At 35.7% G+C, this 20,188-nt stretch overlaps 1 protein-coding gene across 1 annotated transcript in view; it reads left to right on the top strand.

The window, feature by feature from the left end:
- KCNH7 (potassium voltage-gated channel subfamily H member 7) overlaps nt 1–20,188 on the top strand; it is a 457,738-nt gene that overhangs the window by 420,155 nt on the left and 17,395 nt on the right. The window contains exons 10-12 of the mRNA XM_026492673.4: nt 11,170–11,422; nt 15,013–15,218; nt 16,944–17,043. Of these exons, the coding sequence (XP_026348458.1) occupies nt 11,170–11,422; nt 15,013–15,218; nt 16,944–17,043 (559 nt within the window). The remainder of the gene's footprint in view (nt 1–11,169; nt 11,423–15,012; nt 15,219–16,943; nt 17,044–20,188) is intronic.

The following is a 20,188-nucleotide window of genomic DNA, read 5'->3' as shown; positions in this document are numbered from 1 at the left end:
AGAGTAACTCAGCATTTATCAAACTTAATGAAATCAAGCCATTCACAATTTCTCCCAAAATAAAAGTCCAATATTTTCTTTAATGGAAGAATTACCTGAGACATTGCAGGGGCCTGGATATTTATATTGAAATGGATATGTCAATATTCCACCCAATATGTCAGAGTTTTTTAAGTCATTTTTTTAAGGGTGAAAATAAGCAAAAGTAAGTTCATCCATGCCAATTGCTCTTACAGACTTAAGGCCTCACTATTCACAGAATTTACATATATTTTAATTGTTTTTCTTGGCTTATACATATTGCTATCCATGGGGATGAGTATGAATGGAAAAAAGAATTACTCATTGCCTCTTTCGTAGCAGATATTCCTAAAAAAAACAAAAATAAAACAAAGCAAAACAAAAATCCTCTTTTTTGTTTGCATCTTGGGCTCCACATAGATATAATTATTGTGTTTGAATCATGGAGTTCCATTTCTAGCCCTCACTTGTTCTAACTATGAGAATGCCCAGAAACTGTGTCATTAGTCGTGTTTTCTAAGATGGGAGATTTAACCCAGAATCTAACTCTAATTTTGTCTGCTTTGTCTGTGACCAGTGCTTAATATTGAATAGCAGACACCAAGCAGTGAGGTCAGAGCATTATAACAAAGCAGATATGGTTAATCAGGATGTTTCCTCTATAAATTACCTATATATAGTAGCATTTTTGCATAGTTTTTGGTTACCTTTTTCTTATCATTTTATAAGACATCTTCATGAATTACAGATACTAATGCTTTATTTGTCATCTATATTGTAATTTGTTTCCAATATCTTTTCAACATGTTGGTTTTGTTAAAAATATCTTTAGAATTTAAAAGTTTGGGTTTTTTTTTTTTTAGATATGGTCCAATTAGTCAACTTTTCTTATATAGTTCAGAGATCTTGTCCTGATTTTCAAAGTTCCTGCTAAACCTATGGATTATACAAGTAGTTTCCCAGGTTTTCTTATAAATTTTGTTGTGTAATTAGAAAGAAAATTCTGTGTTCTGTTTGAAATGTAGTCTTGTAAATTATTTTCTTTACATGAGTAGAAGGTAGTACTGGTAGAATATAAGTAAGTCATTCTTTTTCTATCGATTTCAAATACCACCTTATTTATACATTAAATTGTCAGATATAATTGGTGTACATACCTTTACTGTCAAATGGTCTCTATTAGTTCATTCTTATGGCAATATAATAATGATTTGTACTTAGTGGATTGATACGTGCTTTAATATCTGACAAAGTAGGTCAACCCTAACTAATCTTGTCTTTCTTATTTCCCTAGTTACTTGAGAGTACTTATTCTTCCAGATAAGATATATGACTATTTTTATTCAATTACAACAAACTCCATGTTGGCTTTTGAGATAACCCAAAGATCAGATTGTCAACTCTGGCTAAGGAGAGTCAGAAATTGTAACCAATATCAAGATTTACCAACAATTTCAAGAATGTATGTAATCATGGGGCTTAAGCAAAACATGATGATCCTTCCTTATCATATTAGTATGTGTTTTGGCTCAGTGTAACATAGGAGGTCCTTAAACAGTGTATGTAATGGCATAACACGTAAGCAAAATGAAACTCTTTTGGTCACTAAACTTCTACATTTTATAGTCTGGAAGTTACATAGCCTACATGACATTTTCCAGAAAGCCATGTCTTGTAATCTTATAATCTATTGATGTTTATCCTAAGTAATTTATATTACGTGAATCCTACTAAGAACACTCCATAGATAGGAAGTACCCCACACCCTTAGTGTGTTTGCCAGAAGCAGGTCACTACTGTTTTGTCATTGACTGGTCACTTTTCTTTCCAGGTGTTCCTCAGAAAAGATAGAGAATGGACTGTAAGCCTGCTGCTATCTCTTTCCGTCCTATGAATTTTACATTGATTTTCACATAACTTTGGAATTTAAATATTAAGTTCTCACACTTGCAGCACATTAAAATCATCTGAAATGCATTAAACAAATTTCAGTGCTTTCAAATCAACTCTACAACAATTAAATCAGAATTGCTTATAGTGAAGTCTGAGCATCAGTATTTTTATAAGTCTATTCTAGTATGTAGCCAGGATTGAGAACCACCTGTATAGATTTTAAAAATAAAATCTCCCTCAATAAAATGTTATAATTTTCTTCTTAGAAACTCTTATATTTGTTATTAAATTTATTTTTAAATTTTATATAGCATAATCAGTTGAACAAATGAAATACATTACACATTTCCATTTTTACCTGCTTATACATAATAAGGAGTGAAACCATCTTCTTTACAGCCACCTTAACAAATTCCCTGTCTTGTTTTGATAGGACTTTTTCTTAGTTTAATATAATTTGGTTTAGTTTGGGCGCTTGGACGGATTTCCTTGAGGATTTACTCTTGGATGTTCTAGATATGCAGTCATATCAGCATCAAAAAGAAATAGATCCATTCTCTCTTTTCAAATGTGTATTATGATTTCTAGTTCACTAGATCCTCCAAAACCATTTTGAATAGTAATAGCTGACTTCGATAAAAATAACTTCACCATTAAGACTAATACTTTTAAAATATCTTTGCATTTCTGGAATCAGTCCTACTTGGTTGCAGAGTTTCTGGGTCTTTATTGATTTTGTTGGTTAGTAAATTATTTAGAATTTTGCATCTATTTTATAATGATATTGGTATACACTTATATGCTCTTAAACTGTTAGAAAGAAATCATCTGTAAAACCATGTGGTCCTGGAAATTTTCATAGTAGGTCTTTAATTACCATTCCAACTCTACTATGGTAATTATGTATTCTATTTCTTCCTTGGTCATTATCAGTAATGTATATTTTGTGAAGAATTCATCCGTTTCAACTAGGCTTTCCAAGTTGTAAAATTGCATGTAAGACTCTTCTAACTCACTGAGTATTTTCTGTATCAACAGGTACATCTGCTTTCTCATTCCTAAACTTGCATATTTTTGTTCTCTCTCCTTTCCTATAGCAGGCTTTTGAAAGATTTATAAATTCCATTGGATTTTGTTCAAGGAACTAGCCTTTGCATGAATTTATACTTGCTACTATTCTTTTTATTTCTAGAGTCTGCCTTCATTAATTCCCTTTTTTTTCTGTGGGTTTTCTTATTATTTTTAACATTGTAATAAGGTCTTTTATTGTTTGAGTCTTTCTTCTGTAATAATAATGGTGTTAAGACTATACAGTCTCCTTTCAGTGCAAGTTTTTCTGTGGTTTCATGGGTTTTGATATGACACTTTCTCCTTTAATGCTTTCTACATTATTTCTTCTTTGATGAGAAGGTTATCATAGAGTGTGGTTCTTAATTTCCATGTATTTCTGATTTTCTGGTCACTTTTTAATATTTTTCTAATTTTTTGGATTATAGTCAGAGTTAATGGATTATATAACATTTCTACTTTTATAAATGTTTAAGCACCTTACACTTAATGTAGAAGCGATCTGTAGTTGTGATGTTTAAAATGACTCAACTTTTATAAAGATTTTCCAAAACATTTAGCTTTATTGTCATGGGGATGAGGGACATCTGCTCTCTTTTTTACACATATTTTACTCTCTTAAGTAAAATATGATTAAATTATATAATTCCACCAACAAGAACAGCCAGCATAAATAGGTTTCAGAACATAGACAGCTGATTTAAAGTTCAGTTGATGGGAAGTAGAAATGGGCAGGGACAATATCTGGAACATTCAGAGTGCTGAGGTAGCAAGAATCAACACATTTTACAGAAGAGAAGTATGTCAGGAGGAAGAGACCTTCTACTATTTTGAGAACTTTTCCTATTTTGTAAAAAATTATACAATTGCTGATATAGTCATCGCTTTCTTTAGAAAACAATTGGAATTGCTGTCTGGCCCTAATCTTTCTGAGGAACAAATACCCTAACTGGTACAAAGTGAAAATGACATTTATGCTAAATTAAATGAATTGGAAACATATTGGGAGCAACTTTAGAAATCCAATCAAATGGACAGCTGTGGCAAGACACTATAGTTGATAGAATCCTAGACTAAGTTTGAAGTCTTAGTTCTTCCACAAATAAAATCCCTAATACATTTATGTTTCAGCTTTCACATATAAAAATGAGGTAAATCACCACTCTCTATTCCTTATATAAAGTTGACAAGTCAATCAAAATATTTGCTTCTAAAATATTATCACATGAGGGATGTTTCTGAAACATAAAACTAGATTTAAATTCAAGATGACGTGTCAAGTACAAAGTGGTACTTAAATCATTCTTTTCATTACCTGGAAGATTTCACCCCCTTCTCCTTTTTTGTGAGCAAGCTCAAGTCAGTTACAATCAATCCACTTGGGAAGAAGTATTTGCAAAGCATCCAGTAGATCCCACGATAGTTATATTCTGTCAATGCCTTCCCTCACTCCCTCTCTCAAGGAGTTGCGTTGAGGGTAAGGTCCTGAAATTGTTTCTCAGCATCCACTTTCCTCTTATTACCTTTAGAAACCCTAGTGGGTTCCATTGTTTCCCCTTGGGACCTTATACAATAAATCCTAATGCACCTTTTTAAGTCAGGCTGTTGCTGAATTAGCAAAATTCCGGAGTCTGGGTAACAAGGACATGTATGTAAAAGCAATAAATCCTCTCTGCCTACTCATCATTACCCACACCCCAACTCATCCTTGGCCCTGACTTAATTGAGGTCACTTTAAAGTTTCAGTGTCCTTGTGAAAGCAAAGAAACATCTCACATATCATGCTGTGACCTGGTGGTGAGAGCTGCCAGAGAGGCAAGGAGAAGAAGCAGGAGGAAAAACTGTTTCATTTTTCAGGGAATCTTTACTTGCATCAAAATCAGTTCAGGATTTATGACGTTGTTTTCCATGTCTGTGTGTGGCAAGTTTTTGTTCTGTTCATGATTTGCTTCTGAATGATGTAACCATGTGATAAACGTTGAAAACTTACACATAGAAAATTAGTTAATTTTCTCAAGGCTTATAAGGGCCCCCATCAGGGATTGCATAATACTTCGTTCTGGCCAGATAAGATACCCTTCCTATACAATAAAATAATTCCTCATTCTCATTAGCCACATGAAGGTAAAATAAGAAAGCAGATAGCAAAGCAGTTTAAGCTTCAGACTAGGGCTATGTATATTTAAATGTTTAAAACTGCTAAAAGAACCCACCTATAAGTGGTAAAGATTTACCAAATGCTGAATGCCCACATGGCAAGCAATGATTCTATCAGAGTCAGAAAATGCTATAAAATATTAAGGCTGTACTCTAGGGCAGAGACTTAAGATTTAACATATTACTTGCATCATCTATTTGATAATCACACTTGAGGTTTAGTGTTTCATAGGGAGTGTTAATTTGTGTTTTGATTAATCCTAATTTGTCAAGATCTAAGTGTATTTAATGAACCAGAGAATTTCCTCAGAAAATTTCCTAATGTCAGTTATTGTGGTTACCAAACTTGTTCATATGATTAATTTGCTATTTAGGGGAATCATTTAATATGCTCAGACTGTCTTCCTTATGGTGCCCTTTACAGCCTGCCTTTAGGAATGTCCCCCTCTGCGGCTACACTAAGTGAAACAAATCAAAAACCATTCATTACAACATAAATCCACTTTCCAATATTATCTGGACAGGGGGCATCTGTAAGAAAATACATTTTGATTCTTTCTAAAGCATATAGTGCATTTCAAAAACCATAGATGATGTCTCTGTTTTTGTCTAACAGAAGCTAGAAAGTATACCCACCATAAAAGAGCATTTTGCAATCCAAGCTAAGAGACAGCAGGCATTGAGGCATGTGTCTTAAATGTGAGGAAAGAATAAGGAGTTTATTGTCAATATATTGTGAATATTTAACTTTATTTGAAAACCCTTATCTATCAGCATCCAGGTAAAAGTTGAATGAGGAAATAAATTTCTCTCTTGCAACTTTTGCCTTTCTTTAATCACATGGGGTGGGGCTAGGAGCATGAAGACTCATAGAATAAACTTTAAACTGCTGGGCAGGGAAGAAAATCATGGTTTTAGGACTATAAATCACCTGCCCTACCCACAGGACACATAGTTACTGTTGAAAGACAAAATTGTATTGAAAATTGATTATAAAAGAACTATTTCCAGAGCAAAATCCAATAGAAAGTAGGCCCCACCCTGAGGGATGATACAATAGTTTCATATAAAAAACAATAATAATAATCTTAATTAATATTCATTAATATTCTTCTTCTCAGACTCCACTAACTGAAGCTCAGGACACATTTCTTTACTTGTAATCTGTCATAGACCTGGGCCAAACTTATTTTTCGTTGAAACCCCAATACAAAAAATAGGTACCATAATTGTTTTATTGGCATAAGTATATAAGTTTAATTTAAGGATCTACTTATTAAAAAGTAAATGAGACGAACATCATTTTGATGAGCACACTCATATCAAATCAGAAATTGCAGGCATTAACCCCAGCCTCCATTCTTTTCTAAATTTTGTATTCATTGCTCAGTATGGAGAAAATTTGAATTCACACACTGCATAATTGCAAATATTGACAAAATTGTAGAATTTATTCCACTACGTGTATGCCAGCAGATACACATTTGAGGGAAGTTTAGTATAAAGTTAAATACTTCTGAATTAATATCTGATCATGTTTGACAGGTGCTTACTAAGGGATAGTTAATTATTTCCATTTTTCTCTTTGTATGACTTCTTCAAGGAGTTTTATTTAGTTTGATTTAATAATGCTATCTTGTTGTGTAGTTGTTAGGTTATTCTTCTTTGAATGTTAAACTTTGGGTCCTTAAACTTGGGTCCTTTGGTAGTAAGCTATGGGGTTGATTGCTTTTAGCAATCACAGAAAGCATTTCAAACTCACTTAAAAGACTGAATGTCTCATTTGTCTTACAAAGTTGAGGGTCCCAAAGAGTTGTATTCACAGAAAGTCTAGTAAAGGAGAGTTACCTTACATTTATAAAATATTCAAGTGACCTTATAACATAATAAAGACATGGGATTTTTATCAGCCTTGAAAAAATTTTCTGAAACATCAGGAAGTTTTAAAAATCCCCCATAACTGAAAATATTAGAAAAGTTAAATTGGAGCTTTTCATTCACCTTGAATTAACTGTATATTGAGGGTTCATTTGAACAACCACTAGGATTATAAATGTCCAAATGTGTACTATAAATGTCCATGCAAAGCAAAGTGTGGAAAATTCTGATTGAATATATATATATTTATATTTATTGTATCTGTTTAATATATATATATATATATATATATATATATATATATATATATATGATTAAATATATAATCTGCAGGCCATGAACCTGATTCTGGGTGATGCTCTTGGGTCTTTGAAATCAAATCAACCCAATAAATAATGACTCTAGACACACAGTGAAAGGTGCTGTGTACTCTCAGAGCCTCAGAACTTGACTGACAAGAAGGTTGTGTAGAGTGTGGTGGAAATAGTTATAACAATCACTAAACCAGCTGTGTCTTGGTTTGTACCTGTGTACTTGACATACCTACTCTTTACAACCAGATCTGCTAGACCTGGTAAAATGCTAATATTTGATTGTTAAATGAAGAAGTTCCATGTTAGTAGTATAGCAGAGGAACCAAACCTGATGAAAAGGAAATACAATGAGTAGGAAGTAAAGAAGGCAACACAGCTGAGACCAATGGAAATGGGTGTCTTGGATGAATATACTTAAAACTACCCCATTCTCCTCCCTCTTTCCAGTGTTCTTTACTCTATTTCTCTATAACCCCACTCTTTTAGCTCCGCTTTTAAAGTCCCTTTACTTAGGCATACCCCAGATTCCAAAGCTGCTACCTAATGTAGGACATTTAAACCTCTGGGTCAGTAAGAGATCCGATTACTAAATATTAACTTCCATTGACTTTTACTCAAGTGATCCATGTAACTAACTAAAGAAAATTAACAAAGTTAGTAAAGGGCTAACATCACAGGAGAATTCCTTAATCCAGATAAGTTCTTCATGCCAACATGTGTGTATCTTCTCCCTGGGCCAGCAAAGACTTCTCCATGAAACTCTGTGGTACCTCCAACTTGAGGCCATTCTTTCCAATGGATATCACATCTGATAGGATAAATGCTAGGAGATGACCCTTAAGAACATTTGAGAAGAGAATAATGTTGAAAAACTTTCCCAAGTACCCTTTATGGTTTTGTGAGTAATTCTAAGTGTATTGGCATTCCAAGAACATATTTATATTGATTTAGTAACTGCTTACTTTCAAAAAGAATTTAAGACAACTCACAATGAAAACCTAGTGCAAGTAAGCCAAAACATTTAACACGAGTCAGAAACAGGAAATAAAAGTTTTCTTAAACTCTGTCGAGGCAATAGTACACAAAACTTAGTGGTGAATTCTCTATTCACCAAAGAGACCAAGGAGAATACAATGGGTGTTGTGTCTCTTAATTTCTAGCCAAAGAGAACTTACTAGTTCTTCAGGAATAATAAATATGTATGACAAAAAAAGAAAAGAAAAGAAAAGAAAAAGTCAGAAATAAACTGTCTATGGAACAGCTACAATGGATGGGATAATTTATATACATTATCACATTTAATTGTGAGCACAACCCTGTGAAGTAGATATTATTAATTATTTTTACAATTGAAGAAACTGAATCTCAAGAAAATTTAATTGAATTAACCAAAATCACAACTAATAAGTGTCAGAACTAGAATTTCATCTCATGCCTTTCTGATTCCATAGCTCATCTAACATACTCAGAGAAATGAGTAACCCCTACCTCTATCTCATCTGAACCTTCCAATTCAAAGCATGTATACACACTCTTGTGCACATGTGTGCACACACACACACGCACAATTTTTCCTTTTATAAGCAGGCTATACTCAAAGTATAACAGAGGAACTTCAGGAAAATGCCAGAAATAGCAGCTACAAGCTCAATAATCTCATTCCAACTATTATAGGGAAAGTGCTATTTCCCCATTTATGTGAAATATAAAATGCCTTTTTGTACATTTTTATAGCCAAATCTTAGGGAAAAAATAGACATGTCTAACTTGTTGCTTGGTGTGATGTTTTTTACATTTTTATCTGTATGGGGACATCGGAGAATTATGCTGAGACCACAACAGTAGTCTTTAGGGAGGAAAAAAAGTATATCATATGCAGGAAGATCAGTGAACTGGGGTTTTCCTACTATAGCACCCCCAAATAAAAAAGCCCTATTTCAGAAAACAGTGTGCAAACCTTGCTTAACTCCAGTCTAGCATCACTTGCCCAAAAATCCTGTTTGATAGTTTAGACCAGTAGAAGGGGTCAGCGACCTTCCAGAGGGTTGGCTCTATGAGAGGAGCTGAGTTGTTTAGGATCAGACAAAGAGTGGGAAAGAGCCCCCAGCCCCCAAGAGCAGAAATGGGCAAAAACTAGGCAAGTTCTCATTTGGGGGAGGACTTTAGTCCAAGAAGAAAATCTGGTAGGAGTCCAGTCGTGTAGACAAAGTCTGAAAGATAGAGTTAAGGACAGAAGTTTCAAAAGAGTGCCCAGGAATTCAGAGAGGAGGAAGGCTCATTTCTTTTGGGTCTGAGCCAGGTAATATAGAAACTTCAGGATAGATGTCTGAGTTCCTACAGCTGTGTGGAGCTGGGTAAGCAGTGTCTAGAAATTGGCACACTGTTTACTGGTAACTTACCACAAATTTCAAAATTGAAAAAGCTCTTTTTCTCTGACAAAGAAACACAGATAGATGAAGTGACTTGCACAAGTGTCAAACTGTGGCAAATTCATGACCAGAATTCATATTCTGTGGGTTTTCTTCTAAAACGCCCTCCACCCATTTCTGTGCGTGACTCCACAATGAAGGAAACAAGATTGGAGGTAGTGGCTGTCATGTTTTCGGTCTCTCGTTGATGCGTTTGTATGATACCATGCCCGTCTGACTGACTGCATCACACAGGGGTCCTAGAGAAGAAGTACAGTTGTGGCTGCTTTAACATTTCAAATAGACATAAGTGTAAGTCAACTCAAATGTGATCTAATTTGAAGTTCTTCTATGGACCATATACATCTCAATTATCTGGACAAATAATTCATGATGACTTTTAGCTATACTGAATAGTAATAGCAAGTTTGACCCAAAATTTAAGAAATCCTAAAATTACATTATTAAGCACTATGTAATGCCTCTTACCTCTACTCCAAAGCACATTTAAATGGATTTATTTTTACTGACAGAAGAAAGTCCACATGAGAATTAAAATCTATATACGACACCCATAATAGCTAAGACACACACACGGAGAAGCAAGAGTTGAGTGTCTTCGGCCCATTGTATACTGGGAAGTTTATAAAACAATATAGAATTTTATTCAGTTTAAATTGAGTGGCTCTTGTCACAAGTTATTATTTAATCTCTTCTATAAGATTTAAAATTAGTCACCGAATAGGTTGTCAAAACAGTAGTGCTGTTAAAAGCTTTATGTTTGCATTGTAAACTTTGGCACAATTTCCATTTCTGAAAACATAGCTATACTTTTAAAGTATGTTTGCTGTTCTCCTTCCCTTTCTCTATTTTCAGTGCTTATCAAAATATTTAGTATTAATAGTGTGCATATGAAATATAAATATTCCACATACTGTTAGCTAAGAGCGCTCTCTGGTATATGACATTTATAAATACCATGGCTATTTCAGGATCATTATTTTTACTAATTCCAATTAAGAAGTATACCAGGGACAGCAATCCAAATTGACTTGAGATTCCTTCAAAAGGTTGTCTTTCTAGCTGTACCACCTTTCATTAGTTATGTCCTACTAATTGTCACATTTGCATTCTATATGTGCACAGTACGATGCTACCTCACACGACGCAGGGAATGAGAAGCAGTGCGAAACACAGGCATTACATTTTAATAAGACAGCATTGGTGTTGAGCCTGAATGCCTGCAGTTAACTCAGAGAACAAGTATTTGAGTTAAAATTCTGACATGTTTAGCAAACCAAATAGGCAGGCTAGGTAGAAGCATTGTAAGAACTCATGTGACAGTGACTACACCTGCAGTTCTGTGAGCAAGAAATATACTTGTACCCTGTGCACTGGTAGTATGAAACTCTTTTATTTTTTTCCCTCAGGTCCTAAAGGGTTTCCCAGAATGTTTACAAGCTGACATTTGTCTACATCTCAACCAGACTTTGCTGCAAAACTGCAAAGCCTTTCGGGGGGCAAGTAAAGGTTGCCTTAGAGCTTTGGCAATGAAGTTCAAGACGACCCATGCACCTCCAGGAGACACTCTCGTTCACTGTGGGGATGTCCTCACTGCACTTTATTTCCTATCCAGAGGCTCCATTGAAATCCTCAAAGATGACATTGTGGTAGCTATTCTGGGTGAGTGTTTCAGAACTGGCTGGTGACAAATTCAGGTATTAGCTGGTGCGATACATAGTTCAAAATGATAGAAAACAGGACCGATCCATGTATTTATGAGTACTATTTTAAGACTGATAGGTAATTTTAAAGCTTTATTTAAAATTCAATCCAAATCAAATTGACCTTGCAGAAAGTATGTTTTCGTGACTGTCTCACTTTTTCTCTGATGTGTAAACGCTTCCATGACTCTCCTTAGTTCTTGGCAGCTACTGAAGCATTTGAGGCCAAATATATGAAAACAGTCAGTGTTTTGCTTTCATGCTGGAGAACCTTGGATTCATGCTGGATCCCTTAACACCTTAAATATAATGTATACATTGTAAGATACTTGCTAGTATGCGCCAGTGCCCTGTCATGGACTGTGTTGATGTGTTGGTAAATTTCATCCATTTGCTCTGCACTTCTACGTGCTCTGTCCCATCAAATGGAATTATACGAATCCTTACCTAAGTCATATAGAGAGCTATGAACTTAGCACCCAGGGATAAAGGTGGTGAGGAGATTAAAATTACTAGTAAATTAAACTGGTTTGGGTGCAAAAGAAAGTCCATCTGTCCAATCTGTCTTTTCAAAACCAAATTTAGTCAGTGTGAACTTGTAGGGTTTCTTCGGAATATTAGAACAGTGCGAAAGAGGAAAGGAGCAGTGATCAGTTTTTCTCCCCTACTACCTCACCAGGAGGTTTAAGCCTCAGTCTCCCGATGGGAACACCCACCCCCCATATTTGGCATTTCTCTGTTTTCCTGTGGATTAAATCCAGGCCCATTTAAATAATGAGCATGTAACTCAACAATTTCCTTTCACTAGATTCTTGATGTTAACATCCAAAAAGGGACAAGGATGTTGTCTGTTTCCGTTGCTGCTGTGTAGAACCAGAGTACGGCCTAGCACAGGATGAAGTTTGAGGAATTCCTATACATTTTGACAATTTTGTTATAGTGACAGTTTTCTTTAAATCTCATATTGACAAGATGCGCAACTGGGTTTACGATTCAATAAGCAGGCAAAGAATAAAAACATAAATCAGGTAGCAGCTACATAATAAACTTGGACTTTCACCAGGTTTGGCCTTGACAGTTTGCTCTGTGTGTTGCCAGGGAAGAAGCATGCTTCATTGCATTCCTGATCTTAGAGTCAGCCTGCCCCAGCTTCTACAGGGAGGTAACAAGCCCTCTTGCTTTATAAAAAAGTAATTTTAGAGTGTAGTTAGGCAGTACACACTGACTGGCTTAGTTTTTGCTCATTTACAGTCGTGTAAACGAATTAAAATGCAAAGCTCATGCTGAATTTAGTTGAGAGCTTTTCTTTGATAATATCTATACCAAAGTATTAAAACTGTAAAGAATTTCAAGGTCCTTTTTTTCTGTCCCCATTTCCATGTAAATCTGCACCTAAAATCCTCATAAATTATGCTTATTCATTCCATGTTTGAAGCAAGGTATTTATTTAAAACAAAGTTAATGCATTCTCTCCCATATCAATTTCTTTTTTTTTTTTTTTAAGATTTTATTTATTTATTTGACAGAGATAGAGACAGCCAGTGAGAGAGGGAACACAAGCAGGGGGAGTGGGAGAGGAAGAAGCAGGCTCATAGCAGAGGAGCCTGATGTGGTGCTCGATCCCATAACGCCAAGATCATGCCCTGAGCCGAAGGCAGAATCCCAACCGCTGTGCCACCCAGGCGCCCCATCCTATATCAATTTCTGTCATAGAGACATGCTTTCTGATTTGTCCCCATTAAATTCACATTTAAAATAAGAACATTACAGATATTTTTGACCAATTAGAATTTTATCGTTTAAAAGTCTTTGATAATTTCCGGGGCACCTGGGTAGCACAGTGGTTAAGCATCTGCCTTCGGCTCAGGGCGTGATCCCAGCATTCTGGGTTCGAGCCCCACATCAGGCTCCTCCACTAAGAGCCTGCTTCTTCCTCTCCCACTCCCCCTGCTTGTGTTCCCTCTCTCGCTGGCTGTCTCTCTCTGTCAAATAAATAAATAAAATCTTTAAAAAAAAAAGTCTTTGATAGTTTCCATAGTCCGGTATATATAAACTTGTCTATCAAAAACTAACTTAATGGGGGCACCTGGGTGGCACAGTCGTTAAGCAACTGCCTTCGGCTCGGGGCGTGATCCCGGTGTTCTGGGATCGAGCCCCACATCAGGCTCCTCCGCTGGGAGCCTGCTTCTTCCTCTCCCACTCCCCCTGCTTGTGTTCCCTCTCTCACTGGCTATCTCTCTCTCTCTCTCAAATAAATAAATAAATAAATAAATAAATAAATAAATCTTAAAAAAAACTAACTTAATGGATCTAGAAAGTTTTTTTTCTAAGTCTGAAAGGAAGCTTCACGATATATGTAAGAAAGTACGATTTTACACTACCATTGATGATCTTTAAAATTTATATGATCAATAATTTATCAGTAATTATTAAGAATGTGTTCTGTAGTTTTTAAGGGTCTTGACATTCAGAGACAGAAAAATAGAAGTGGCCATGACATTCAGGTAAAATATTGGGAGGAGAGTAAACATACCAAGTGTGAAAAGATTTTGACTGGAGTCAGAATGCCCCAGATTTAATCATGGCTACTCTCTCCCTCCCTTCACCCAACTAAGTAGGTGACCTTGATCTAATCAGTTTACCCCTTTAATCTTCTTTCCATAGTCATAATATTTAGATAATAAGTAATAATTTCTTTATGAGGTTATTTTAGGGATTAAATGAGATAATTCACCTAAGCATTTGACACAGTGCCTGGCACCCACTTAATTGTCAATAAGCATTTGATGTTGCTGTCATCATCCTCATTGTTGCACAAAGCCTGGAAAAGCAGGTGGCATGTGTCTAGGCAGAGGGGATAAGGAGGACCCATCAGAAGCCAGATACTGAAATAATCCCAGGTTTGGCCAGAAAGCAAGAAGGACACACTTTTAGAATAAAGGCCATTTGGTAAAAAGGCAAGACTATAAATAAAACTAGATTTATTAAACAATTGGACAAATTCATCAAGGGCAAATCCAAAAGTAGTTTCTAAAGGAAACAAGGTATGTTCAAATTATACCCCTAGTCCTCTTAGTTTTGAAAGCGTTCCACTATACCCCCATGCTTGGCATCACCCACTCCCCCACCCCCGAGACCATCCTAAGATAGAAAGTTTGTGAATCTGACTCACTGCCACCTTTCTCATATTCTTGGATTGACAAAATTAGACCACACCCACTATAAGGCAAGACCCTTTGCTAGCCATATAGGGCAGAGCAGACTAAAGTCATGTTTGCTGCATTTCTAGAGACTTAGTCAAAGAATCAAAACAACGAAATAATAGGAATTATACCAGGACCAGTATGTTAAGAGGTAAAATTCCACTCAGCAAACAAGCATGACTGAGGCAGTCAGTAGAAGGTACTGGAATTTTGCTGCCCAGCATCTGTTGGCCATGGGATCTTCCATTTGAAGTCTTTGGTCCAAGGATTGGTCAGTGGTCTCCTTGTACTTTTAGAAAGAAAACATTAAGTTCAGACTCCTTTTACCTCTTTCTTTTTTCTTTAGGAAAAAACGATATATTTGGAGAAATGGTTCATCTTTATGCTAAACCTGGAAAGTCTAATGCAGATGTGAGAGCTCTCACATACTGTGACTTGCATAAGATCCAGAGAGAAGACTTGTTAGAAGTTTTGGATATGTATCCCGAGTTTTCCGATCACTTTCTCACAAACCTAGAGTTGACTTTTAACCTAAGACATGAGAGTGCAAAGGTATATGTTAACGGTTTGCTTATTTTCATACTTATGACATTTTATTTTATTCTTGGATCACCAAAATACTTCTGAAAGATCAAGCAAAATATAGCAAAACTTTACCAATTCTAAATATTTGGAAGGAAAAGCCAACTTCATATTGGAAATTCTAAATTAGAGGGAAGGAATTCAGTCTAATTACTTTTGAATATACTGAATACCTTTAAGGAGGTCAATTAAATTTGACCTTTCAGGAACTCTTAGGTGACACACTGGATTTAAAAAAGCCTTGGTTTTTATTGAGTGTAACCATTCTTTGTAAGAAATGGGTGATCCTAGGCTGTTGAAAGTCAACTAGAAGAACTTATTTTACGCAGGGTGAAAATATTCTCCCAGCTATTATTGACACCACACACTGGTTGGCAAGGTCTTTTCAATAATAATGAAAAAAATTAAACTCATTCAAGTTTAGGTCCACATTTCATACAATTTCTAAATCACAGAAATATAAATTAATCAGGCTTAAACCTGAGTCAAAATTAGTCTAACCCTTGTATCCCTCACTCTCTTCTACTATGAAAATATGTCTTTATGACTTATCACTATTCTAAGAATACAGAATTGCAGCCTACAATTTACTACTAGTTTATTCCCCCCCTTTCCCCCAAAACCCCATTACCCCAGCTCTGATTCTAAATAGCTTTTTGCCAGAAACCAAATGTTGGGCTTTTGACACTTCCAAGTGTTTTTTTAATGCTAACTAATATACTCTCTGGGAGAAAAAATCCTCAAGTCAATAGTTAGGTAAAAGGTAGGGGATTTAATTCTCCCAGAGTTACAGTCATTCCCAGCTACTGTGAGAGCCTGAAAGAGGATAAACTTGTAAGGTCACCAGGGTAACCATTTAATAACCTGAAGCACCAGCTCAGATAATTGCTTCTTTTCAAAATACTGAGAAGTTGAAAAATATCTAGATGATAAGAGGCTCAAGTTATCAAAAACACATGTTTTTTAATGAATTCAATACCTTATTAAAATCTCAGTTTAATGTCACCAGCCTCATTTTGATTTTGCCTTGAAAGACAACAAGATAACTTCTTTACATAAAAAGTTTAGGCAGCAACTAAAGAAAACAGGGGTTTTCATTGATTTTATTTATTTGGGAGCTTTCATTTTTATTACAAGAATGATAATATTTTCCAGAGGGGAAGGAAGGAGGAACTTAGAATAAAATAATAGCTCAAAATAATAAACTGCCTAAAGCATAGTGTTCAATGAATTTAACCTTATATTTATCATGAAATTTAACTTTGCAATCATTACCATGTATTTAAACAGCATAGCTAGTTATAATTAACTTTTACTTTTTTCTCTGCAGTAATACAGATTCTGCAATTTTTTAATTATTATTTTTATTTTAACTTTACCAAGTTACATAAAATACATTCCACATGAAAGAATATGTTGTCTCTGAATGTTGACAACATTATCCCCAAACACTTTGATAAATAACTTCTACAACTATGATTTCCTCATCAGATGGTGAAACTACTAGAATTATTCTATCAGTCCATTTTATAATTTAGAGACAACCAGGAAGCAAAGTACTGTAGCTGTTTGCTTGCAATCTAATAATTAAGTCTCAAGTGGTTGAAATGATGTGAAACAGCAAAGAATTTACTGACAATACATTATATTCAAATTGAATAATCTTCCATTTTATCTTCATGTCCATTAACAAAGGCTGATCTCTTACTACGATCACAGTCCGTGAATGATTCTGAAGGAGACAACTGTAAACTACGAAGAAGGAAATTCTCATTTGATAGTGAGGGAGACAAAGGTAATTCATTTTATTTCTAAAGTTTAAATGTACAGCATGTGGTTATTAGCCGTTCTTACTAAATGCTCATTTACTACGGATTTCAACGGTGAGTTTCATTCCGATTTTAGAAAGGCAAATCCTTTGCTTTTTCCAGGATCTAATGATAGGGTTACTGATTGATAGCTCTCAACAATGTCATTCAGCAGCACCATCTGATATCTACAGGGACATCACAGATAGAGATATAGAGTAGGTTCGTTAAAAACAGAAAAAAGGGGAAAAAAATAGGAGGCCAATTAGTAGCAGTTGAATAACTACACCCCAAGTCCTGAACAGAGTGTTCCAGAGGGAGGACCCTTGTTGCAGCCTGAATGCTCCATCCTCTCACATGTAGGACGTGGACGAAGGTGATATTTGTTAGGACTCTTCACCCCACACTCTCTGATGGACTTGCCACTTCTTGTCCTCTGTGGGTTTTTCTGCCCCTCTAACCATTCTTTATGTTTTGCTTGTGTATTCAATGACTATTTAACATTTCACATTTTTAAAGAACTGCTCAATTTCTGAGAAACTAGTTGTGTAAAACAGCCCTTAGCTTGCCTAGGAAGGGAGATAGAACACCCTTTGCAATTTTGAATAAAAATAGCAGGTGTGTAATAGAATGACCTCATACCTCAATGGAAACCCAGATGAAGGTACATTTAATTGTGCTTGGGCAGATGAGAGAAGGTTTTCCTGAAGAAGTCTCCACTCTTGCCCCAGGCTGATCCAACAAATGTGCCAGTCTAAAATTTGGCTCTCAGCAAAACAAGTCCTCTGTTTTCTTGAATACTCTTCTCTTGGCATCTGTGATACGGCACTCTTCCAGTTTTCCTTCTAGCGCTCAGTAATTCCCTGAAAAGAATTACAGGATCATTATCTTCTAAACCAGTTATTAGTTATTAGAATTTCTCAAGGTGTGGCCCTAGGCCTCTTCTCATTCTATACAAATGTTTTCCTGGATGATCTCATTTATATTGTTTAATTATATTCTCACATAAGACGTGAATATTTACATCTTAATTCCAAGCCATCTGAGCTTCAATCTCATATCCAACTGCTTATTAAACCATCAACTTGAAATCTCAAAGGCAGCTCAAACTCAAAATTTCCTAAATTGAACTCATGATGTCCCTCTGGAAACCTGTCTCTTCATCAGTTGCCATGTCTCTAAATGGGCCCACCACCCAAACCAGATATCTAGATAAATATCTATCTAGGAGGTGACCTTCTCTCAACCCTCCATCAACTCTGGCAACAAGTCTTGTTATTGCCACTCCAGTACATCTCCATTTAGTCTTCAGACCAGGTCTGTTTTGGTTCACTTCTCTCCATCTTCTTAGCCACAACTCTTGGCCAAGCTACCCTAATCTATCACCTGGAACACTGAAGGAGCAACTCAGTTCACCTCCCCCACATCCAACCTGCCCCTCTTTCATCTATTCCCTACACTGGACCACTGGTGAGTTTTTTTTTTTTTCCTAAATGCAGTTATGTTTATGTCATACACATATTTAAAGGACTTCCCCTCTAAGAACTTCCCCTTCCCTCAACAACCCTAACCTGTCCTTCTCCCAGCAGCTCCTCTATTTTGCAGCATTAATTCCAGTTGTAGTTCTGTGTCTGTTTGCATCATATTTAATCAATGTTGCTTGTCCCTAGACCCTAAACTCCATGGAGAAGGGAAATATTTAGTCACCTGTAACTTCAGTGCTTGTCTCATAGCAAGTATTCAGCAAATATTTGTTAAAAAAGTGAATCAATGAATGAAATAGAATTTGAGCATCTTCCTTTTGATTCTCTTCCTCCTTTTGCCTTCTTCATCCAAGTTCTTTCCTTGGCCCCTTTCTCTCTGAGTTCTCTCTGTAGGGCAGCTCATCTACTAGCTTCAGCTTACTCTACACTTCAAGTAAACTAAACTGCCCTCTCTTCCATGTAAATCATTTCTGTTTTTTTGCTTATATCATTCCTTTAATCAGAATTTACCTTGCTGTCCTCAAACACAGGCACATGCAATCACATCACACCACTTTTTCATCCACCAAAATTACCTTTTTCTTGTCATGGTTAATCTCCAATGATACATTCAACATAAACTCTTTCTTAAAGATGTAATTGGCTTTATGAGCAATTCATGAATTGGGGAGCATCTTATCTAGCACACAGAGAAACGCTCTTTAATATGAGCCCTTTTCTTGATTTCTCCAAATATATAGATTTTCTTTCTTTTATGAATTTCCATGTCACTTTCCTTTGGTGTCAAAATCTGCCCTGCACAGTGGTTAATGTTTGTTGTCCTTTTTCTCTGTCAAACTGCGGAGTCCTTTAACAAGGAATGGTTGATACATATTTGTTGAATTGGGCTAATTGTTGAGTCCTCTGGCTGATTGCAGAACAATAAACCACTCAAATAGGTGTTAATTTATTTCTGCAGTGTCTTTCATTATTCTCTTGGTAACTTTTTCTAAAATCAGAACCATTACTGTCAAGCTGTTCTTTGGTAGGCTTAATCAAAATCCCTTATCCTGAAGTTAATCTCTTATTTTTATCTTGCTGGATATGGAGAACAACTTGAAAATGTTGTCTATACAATAATGTTCTTGATACACTTGAAGATTTATTAAATCTCCTTTCAATCTTGTTTAGTTTCCTCATTCTCAAGCTAAATAATCTAATGTTTTTATCTCCTGATAAGGCCCTGAGAGCATGTCACAATGTATATTGTGCTCATGCCACTAGACATTTCTATTGATTCTGAAAACTTTTCCTTTAATCACGGACTTAGACTATGAGACTTATTTTATATAAAGTATAGACAGTAAGGGATTTGCCTGCCTGCAGCTCTTTGAAGTTCCCTGGTGTGTCAATGAGTAAGCATAATTTGGGCAATGTGAAGACACAATTAACTCTAGTCATCCAGAACTTGAGAACCTATTGTAGTCTTCAGGATTCCATGGTGCTACAGCACGTATAAAAATTCGCTGAAAGCAATCTAGTCCCCACAGCCCCAATTTAATGTTCTAAAAGTAGAACACTCATTCTATACATATCTTGATGTAGAATCAACGTATAGGAGAAAAACACATGCATAAGTATAAAGAACAGAGAACTTTCAGAAAATTAT

This window comes from Ursus arctos, unplaced genomic scaffold (genome assembly GCF_023065955.2).
Source record: "Ursus arctos isolate Adak ecotype North America unplaced genomic scaffold, UrsArc2.0 scaffold_1, whole genome shotgun sequence".
NCBI classification, from domain to species: domain Eukaryota; kingdom Metazoa; phylum Chordata; class Mammalia; order Carnivora; family Ursidae; genus Ursus; species Ursus arctos.
This window is presented reverse-complemented; position numbering and strand designations above follow the sequence as displayed.